Source organism: Rhopilema esculentum, unplaced genomic scaffold (genome assembly GCF_057945365.1).
Source record: "Rhopilema esculentum isolate cy_ngs unplaced genomic scaffold, ASM5794536v1 HiC_scaffold_23, whole genome shotgun sequence".
In the NCBI taxonomy this organism is placed as follows: Eukaryota; Metazoa; Cnidaria; class Scyphozoa; order Rhizostomeae; family Rhizostomatidae; genus Rhopilema; species Rhopilema esculentum.
The window spans coordinates 1,389,424-1,397,452 of NW_028300834.1; the positions used below are offsets into that span (position 1 = coordinate 1,389,424).

Consider the following 8,029-nt stretch of genomic DNA (forward strand, 5'->3'; position numbering starts at 1 on the left):
AAGAAATTTGAATTTCAACTAGGTGACAAAACACTATTGTTTCAAAAGAAATATGATAAGGAATAAATGAAGAGAACGGCTTGCATCTTCAAGGCTTTTTGTTCACCTTGCTATGGACCTTTTTGATCTTACCAAATGGATAAAAACTATAAAGAAAAAAGGATAGAAGACTGATTGTTATTCTACCTTTTTGGCTTCTAATTACTTTCAGTTTGTAAACACAAAGCCTGCAAATAACATAGCAGGTTGCTATTGAGGGCAATCATCTAATAATCTGCCTCTTTCTCCACACTAAGGGTATTCTTTCATAAAACATTAGAAATGTATAGAATTTAAAGTTCAGGTACATATTAACTGCTTTCCTAGGTGACACTTTGATAAAAAACACATATCATACATAAATATCTAAAAAGGTTTTACAAAGAAATGACACACTTTTGTTAAATCCTTGGGTTTTTGATGTATTACATTAAAATTGATTTGTCGACATTCAAAAAGGTTTCATGGTGTTTTAAAAGAGGGACGGACACTTTGTCAAATATTGGAGACAAGCCTATTATTCTGTTTAGATGATGTCTCTTTTCCCCATTGTTTTAGGACAAAATCTCAATGTCCTCCAAAATATTGGGGTGGAGGAGGGTGACCCCCCTCAGCCTCAGGTGTCTGCCACTATTTGAAGGGTTTAAAAAAGGTTTATGTTAAAAGTTATATTTAATACAACTTTAATTTAACTTAAAGGTTTTAGTATAAAGTACTTTAAATTGGCAAATTTGCCCATCAATAAGAAAATCCCCTCCTTTTGCAATATTAAAAGGAATTCTGATATATTTCTAAGGAGTTTTATCAAGGTACGTCACTCATAAAAATCATCAGAAGATAAAAGAAACATAAATAAATGAGAAAAAAGTCATTACACACGTTCATTTGATTCTTTCAACGATTCTCTGAATCTGATGGTTTTTTCTACGTTTTCTCTTGCTTTTATTCTGTTCTGTTGGCGCCTTTTCAAGTCCTACAAGCAAAAAAATTAATTACATGAAATTGAAAGCTGCAAGAAATGTTGGTGATGATACTATAGATAAAGTCATGTAAGTTTGTAAGTTGCCTTTTTAAAAAGTCCCTTTTCTGTCTAATCTGATTTTGTTACAGCCTATATAATTCAATATTTGAAGAAACTTCAAATTTTACAACATGAAGTAAAATAAATTCAATTCTCTAGAACTACTTTTATAAAATTATAGAAATACTATCTTCCCGATTTTTTTGGCAAGGACTTAAATGTTCCTAAAAAATCTTGTGGCATAGTAGAGTCAAACTCACTTAACACAGACATAAAATTCACAGTTATATTTCATAACATAAAGTGTCTTTTCTCACGGGGTTAATATGATATGATGCATTAATTAGATGCAAACAAGCAAGATGTTTGCTTTTTAATAAACAATAATTTCCACTCAGGCCCCATCCACCTACATTCTCTGGCTTTTATGAATATTTAAAATATGGTGCCAAGTAAACACACATTCTTAGCAACTGGAAAAAGGTTCCACCACCATAGAGTTGAAATGTTTTTGAAAACCAACCTCCTTTTCTAAGCATTTCATCATTTTCAGTTTTGCATCATTGCATTTTCCAAAGAATTTGCCATATGGATGCTAAAAAGACAACAAGGAATTTCTATTGCCATTGTTTTTCTATTAGAAAACAGAACAAGCTATATTCCTGGGACTGGGCCATCAGAATGAGGATTTCAAAGCTGATTCTGCTATTTGAAAATGATTTCTGCTGTTCCATAGTAAAACAGAATACATTGAAAGGGTAAAATAACTGATTCTAAACATCTATCAATATCATTATGTTTTTTTGCATGGGTTAGAATGATTATAGATACTGTAACCAGCCACTACTTCCTTAAATCTTGTACCTCTTTCTTACCCATTTTTCTCTGTACTGCTGTTAACACTGGAATCAACTGGAATCTATCCTTACACAGATAAACTTGCACTCTAAGGCTGAATTCACACTGGGCGCTTGTTGAAGTGTGTGAGTTTATGCTTGCTTGTTCCCACTTTGGCTGTTCATACTGGTCGCTATTTAAAACTTGTGCAACAGCATTGTTCATAAGAATTCGTTTGTTTAAAATGTGTTAATGTTTGTCGGAGACTGCCAACTTTGAAACACAAGAATTAGGAAAAATGAGGCGTACAATCATCTGTTAACAGAATCGTGAAAAATGGGCTGTACAATCATCCATTAACAGAAAACAGATGATAAAATGAGGTGCAAAGAGGGAGAAATCACTGGATCTAGCATCCCATCTTCTCAACTAGCCCCTAAAAGTAGATTGTTTATCGTTTGCAGTGAGAAACTCCTTGACTGTGCCAGCTTGTAACTAACCTAGCAGCTAACTAACAAGCAAAATTGCATTAACTAGTCTTTAATTGCCAATGTAATTTACAACATTCTCAACATAATTAACTAGTGTCTTTAATAAGATTCTATAGAAATTATCTGATAGCGACTAGAGGCGCTTTCAAAAGACTGCAGTGTGAACACAGCCTAGCACTATTATGGATAGCAGATCCATATTAAAACAGATCCAGCAGCTCTATTGTGAAAGCGAAGCCTGAATTCCATCATACACAACAACTTTCTACCTTTGAGCCATCAGCATACAGCTCTCCCTTGGAAGATAAGGATTTTAGTTGGCAGACCCCCATGTGGTGGGCTTAACAGTGCTGGATCTGTTCCAGTGCAAACAGGTATTTGCAGGGGTGTCGTGGCAAATGAACTCTAAAAAGGGCCAGAAAGAAAAATTTTCTGACAAAATTTCTTTGATTTCTTTTAATAAAAGAAAAGCATTGCATGTTAGTGTAAGGTGGGGGGGGGGGGGGGGGGGTTCAACTTCTGCCTTCGCTGGAAATATATTTAAAAGGCACTTTTTATCTTGTCTCTATTTTCCTCATACATACTGTGAACGTTCCTGGCACCTTGCAGCCCTATAGATCCGTAGATTAGGGCAAGAGTGTTATTACCAGAGGCGGCATCATGGTTGCCGCCAGAAGGAAAATTTTTTTTAATAATCTTAATGCTTCAAGTTCGCCAGAAATTGCAATTTTATGAGCAAACTTTAATAATAAAATCCTATTTTAAAATGAATCCTACTGGTCGAAAGCAATGGTATTGATTGACTTCCTTGCTCTCGTTTCAAATGTCAAATGTTTCAAATTTTCAAGTCTGGGACAAAATTTTCAAATCTGGTGATAGGCACAAGATTGGCATGTTGGAATTATGATGATGCGATGTTTTAGTTACCCCCATCATAGAAACAATGGAGGGCCTTTTGATTGTTGTGTTATTGCTATCACCAACACCTCTTTTGTTTTACCATATAGCACGTTTTGTTTTCCAGGTGTAAAGTTGTTCTGTTGTTGTGATCAAAGTTTTTTGGTAGAGAAAGTTTTCGTTCTTGCTTTCCATTCTTTATTAGAGCCTTTGGTATGAAGAATTCTAACATGGCACTCACTATTCCAGTCTGCAATATCATATGAAGTTATAATTTATGACCAATATTGACCAATTTCCATAACCAAATTTGGTCATTGAAGATTTGGATTTTAACTGACAAAATCTGAGCAGCAAATCACTTACCCTGGGTGCCAGAGTCTCAATTCTTTAGTCTCAGAAATATAATTTGAAAAAAGTCACAGAAAAATTTTGTTTGAAACCATACAAATAACAAGCTCAGCTTGTCAGAAAACTAAGAAAAAATGGTGTAATACCAACCGCAGCCCTGCTGTACCGGGCGCTGTCCCACAGTCTTGTGCCGAACGAAACCTGGGAGCCAGTATGCTATTGAAGTACTGTACCCGCATTAAAGGGGCGTGTTTCAGCATAGGCATTCTATACTGTTTATTCTCTTTCATACAGAGTGTTATATATGTACACAAACATATCAATATATCTATACATATATATACACATCTGTATGATATATTTTGTGATTATGAGTCCTTGCTAGCTCCTCAGCTAATCCACCAGGCAGAGCATTTCGGGGCTTATGATCAGTATGCTCTTTTACACCTGGGTGCCCCCTCACCCCTGCGTCCAGGGATGATGCCAGCAAAGGTGTGTTAATATGTTGTATATTGTAGCCATAGAGGCATGTATCATCCTTTGAATGTAGAAGTATGTTGCATATATAGACAAATGGTTATAAAATTGGGATATCTTGTTTATGCAGATAAATCGCGAATAGAAAAAGCATTGGAGTCTGGTGTGACATAATAGTAATGTTGATGGTGTGGTATCGAGGTATCTTACAATGTCATATGATGCTCAAAATTTAGTATGAGTTAACCAATCTCCAAGGTTGTTGTGCCTTTGTAAGGCGAGAATGGGGGTTTTTGACCATATGTTTTGTAATTCTTTATCCTTTGTTATAATATTCCAGTGTTTTTTGAGAATTTCACGGATGTGAATGGTGCGGTTGTCATAGGGTATAATGAAGGGTAAAACAGAGCCTTTCGGTGTGGAGAAACTGCCGTCATTTATTTGTTTAGATTCAAGTAGCTGCGATTGCGATAGTCTAATGACCTTATTGAACTGTTCATTTATATCATTGATCTGATATCCCCTTATGATGAGGTTGTTTTTTAATTCTTGTAATTTTGAATATAGCTCTTCGTCACTTGTGATCACTCTTCTGTAACGTAAGGCCTGGCTGTAAATGATTCCAGTTTTACAACTCCATGGGTGGAAGGAATCACCGTGTAAGAGATTGCAAGTGTCTGTTGGTTTTTGGTAGAGTGAGGTGGTAATTCCCCCCTCTTTGTGTAAGTTTATTGTTGTATCCAAGAAGTGTATATTTGAATTGGAATAATTTGCTTCAAACTTTATTGTTTTGTGGACGGTGTTGGTGTATTGTATAAAATTTTGTAGGTCCTCAAGGGTGTGTGGCCAAATGAAAATTATATCGTCGATGAATCTTTTCCAAAACATTGGAGTACGCCCCATTGGGGCATTTTGTAAAATATGTTGTTCTATAGTTGTCATAAATATGTTGGCATAGTTGGGAGCGAAGGGGCTCCCCATTGCAGTGCCTTGAATTTGTTGATAAAATCTACCATTAAAGGTAAAATAGTTGTGTTTAAGTATGAATACCATCATTTGTTTGATGTAACTTGTACGCATTGGCGGGGTGTCCCCATAATAATTCCGGATGGCCTCGAGGCATGCCTCGATCCCCTCGTCCTGGGGGATGTTGGTGTATAGAGATTTGACGTCTAGCGTAACCAGCCACGAGTTTGGTGGAATGCTAGTGTGTATTTCGAATATTTGTTGTAAAAAATGAGTGGTGTCTTTTATATATGAGGCACTTTCCTCGACTATCGGTCTAAGATAGTGATCAAGATATGACGAGAGTTTCTTCGTAGGGGAGCCGCAACCCGACAGTATAGGCCTCCCTGGGATGCCCTCCTTGTGAATTTTTGGTAACAAATAGAATACCGGTGTTCGAACCTTCGTGTTAGGTGTAAGATATTCGAAAAGTGTTTCATCAAATTCGAAAATTTTTTGAGCAAGGATTAGACGTCTACAATACTGTATCCCCAGATTCATGAGGCTTTGGTACCCAGGGTACAAATCACTCTGTAGTAGAAATTGGTAAATTCTTACTCAAAAATGAATTGCACCTCAATAATATGGAAAGTACTTTCGTTCAGGTAATCTATGTCGCTAAGAAGTTTGTTTCACTTTTCAGTTTTACCCACACCTCAAGTTTTAAAAACTTTCCGACACAACAATGATTTTTCCGAAAATCCGTCAAATTTTGAAACCAGAGAGGGCCACAGCCCCCTGCCTCCCTGACCACGACGCCCTTGGGTATTTGTCAAAAATGCATGTTTATGGTACTTTTATAGCAATTTGAACACAAATATGATTAGAAACCATTAAGTGATACAACCCATCAAGAAGTGGATAGGAATATCTGAATTTGGTGGTTGCTGGGCAAAGTTTCCAGTCCAGCAGGGTAAATAGAGAGCTGGAAGAAAAGTATTGGGTTGGGGCTGAAAATTAGATTTCAGGGTGAGGGGCAAGTTCACAAGAATTTGTTTTGGTTTTTCGAAAAATGTTTTATCTTACATAACAATGGTCGATATCATCTCATAGTAAAATGCACAGTGATAAGCATTAGACGTTGTATCTATGAACATGTCGACGTAAATTGTATATATTTGGTATTAATATAGCGGCGAAACTGAAGAATTATGTGGGATATATTACATACTGTTACTGTCTTTAACGACTAATATTGTATATTATATGTACAAAAACCTTTTGGCAACAGCAACACAATATACTATTTGAGAACAATCACAAACCTCGTCATGGCAGCTGTTCAATACATCGATGAATTCTTTACATTCTGAATGCAAATGTGTAGCTAAAGATGGGTGCATAACTTCTTCTGAATACAGACATATACTAAGTGATCAACAAGTTTTAAAACATTCTTACCAAAACATGAGCAACCTCTTTCCAGTGGCCACGCGATGATACACTTCAAAACGAGGACTTAGGAAATGGGGAATCGTCTAAAATGGCAGGAGGAGGTAAGCATAAACTGCAATATGTCGAGCAGTCGACACCAAAGTTTTTGAAAGATTTTAAAGCGAGGGCAAATTTTAAGGAGGGCCCTACCATTGACACGAAAAGGCAGAAACTTGAAAGAAAAATTGATGATAGTGATGACGAAAGAGATGATAGGGAGGACGAGAAACCAGTTATTTGTGTTTTAAGAGAAGGGGACTTGACAGAAGAAGAGTTCAAGCGGCTTCAAGGAAATCAACAAGATGAAACAGAATCTACAGAATCAGCTGGAAAAGTTATGTTCAAGAAGCCAACAAAGAAATCAGACGAAGAAAAGCATGAAGTAAATGCGTCATCGAATAAGAAAACGAAAACAAGTAAAGAAAAACAGAAGAAACAGAGCAAAAAGTTGGACAACAAGAAGCTTTTATCATTTGATGAGGAAGATGAATAGCATAACGTTTAATGGTGGCTAATATAGGGATCAAAAACGACATAAATGATCCAACTCAGCCAAGAAGAAAAATCCCAACTTGGGTCAAAATAACAAGTCAGCCAATTGTTTCGGCACTCCAATTTAAATGAGCTCTGAAACACTCAATTTTTCACAAATTTTACACTGAATGTTTAAACATGCGGAGTATTTAATGGTTTAAACATTTTGAATTAGGTGCAGTGAACCGAGAGTCCAGGGTGGAGTCCATGTAAACCTCACACCCAATTGTGGTCAGTGAAATAGCTTCGCCAAAGGTTTTACAGCTTAATGCTAATGTCAAAAGTTTGTATTATATAATGGGTGACAAAAACTGTAAATTAGACCTTCGCCAAAATTTGTTTTTTATGAATCATACTCAAACACGGAGCCAACCACCAACACTGTTCTTTTTTTCCTTTTTTAATACAAACATTTTTACACTAACACTCTTCTTTTCTTCCTTTTATGCCAATGCACTAAAGAAATTATGAAAATCTCCATCTTAAGTAACATTAATTCCACCCAGGCAAGGAGGTTAACAAACTATAAAGTCTCACAGTAATTACTTTGTTTATTTGCCTTACTATTGAAGAAAAGGTTCTGTCCAAAGCATTTTCAAATTATCCCTTTTTGCTGATTGTGAATAAGATAATTATCAGTTGAAAAATGTAGGTATTGAATACAGTGATAAAAGTGAATATGCTTGCTCTGCATGAAACAGACAATTTTGGTATTTCAGCCAAAAACATTTCAGCCTAAAACACATTTTCTTTCAAAATAAAAATGGGAGACTTGTTGGTTGTTGTGTGTCCCAAAATAAAAATGGGACACAGCAGTTTATTGGTTGTAAGCCAATATAATAGAGATTACTTGAAAGCATTAAAACGCTTCTCTGTATCACCATGGAACTAATGTATCAAATTTATTTTTATGCTTAGCTCCAGTTGAGAACTAATAAAAAAC

General features: G+C 35.9%; 2 protein-coding genes and 1 pseudogene across 2 annotated transcripts; 1 reads left to right on the forward strand and 2 right to left on the reverse strand.

Moving 5' to 3' along the window:
• Positions 1-12: 12 nt before the first annotated feature.
• Positions 13-6,525, reverse strand: LOC148957530 (COX assembly mitochondrial protein 2 homolog). Its single transcript, XM_089115254.1, has 3 exons — positions 6,384-6,525; positions 1,584-1,655; positions 13-1,012 (listed from the first exon to the last, which is right to left on the reverse strand). Exons 1-3 carry the CDS (start codon positions 6,459-6,461, stop codon positions 911-913), a joined length of 252 nt encoding a protein of 83 aa, XP_088971380.1. The 5' UTR covers positions 6,462-6,525; the 3' UTR covers positions 13-910.
• On the reverse strand, positions 4,171-6,359 carry LOC148957531 (uncharacterized). The gene has a single exon (XM_089115243.1). It carries the CDS (start codon positions 5,617-5,619, stop codon positions 4,339-4,341), a length of 1,281 nt encoding a protein of 426 aa, XP_088971369.1. The 5' UTR covers positions 5,620-6,359; the 3' UTR covers positions 4,171-4,338.
• A 65-nt stretch (positions 6,526-6,590) lies between the features above and the next one.
• On the forward strand, positions 6,591-7,608 carry LOC135690683 (uncharacterized protein KIAA1143 homolog pseudogene; annotated as a pseudogene).
• The last annotated feature ends 421 nt before the right edge of the window (positions 7,609-8,029 follow it).

Excerpts from the sequence above, each read along its gene's own strand:
- LOC148957530 (XM_089115254.1), bottom strand. The coding sequence starts at position 6,461 with ATGCACCCATCTTTAGCTACACATTTGCATTCAGAATGTAAAGAATTC. Across the intron at positions 1,656-6,383 it reads TGAACAGCTGCCATGACGAG|CATCCATATGGCAAATTCTT; the intron begins GTTTGTGATTGT and ends TTGTCTTTTTAG. Across the intron at positions 1,013-1,583 it reads TGAAATGCTTAGAAAAGGAG|GACTTGAAAAGGCGCCAACA; the intron begins GTTGGTTTTCAA and ends TTTTGCTTGTAG.
- LOC148957531 (XM_089115243.1), bottom strand. The coding sequence starts at position 5,619 with ATGAATCTGGGGATACAGTATTGTAGACGTCTAATCCTTGCTCAAAAA.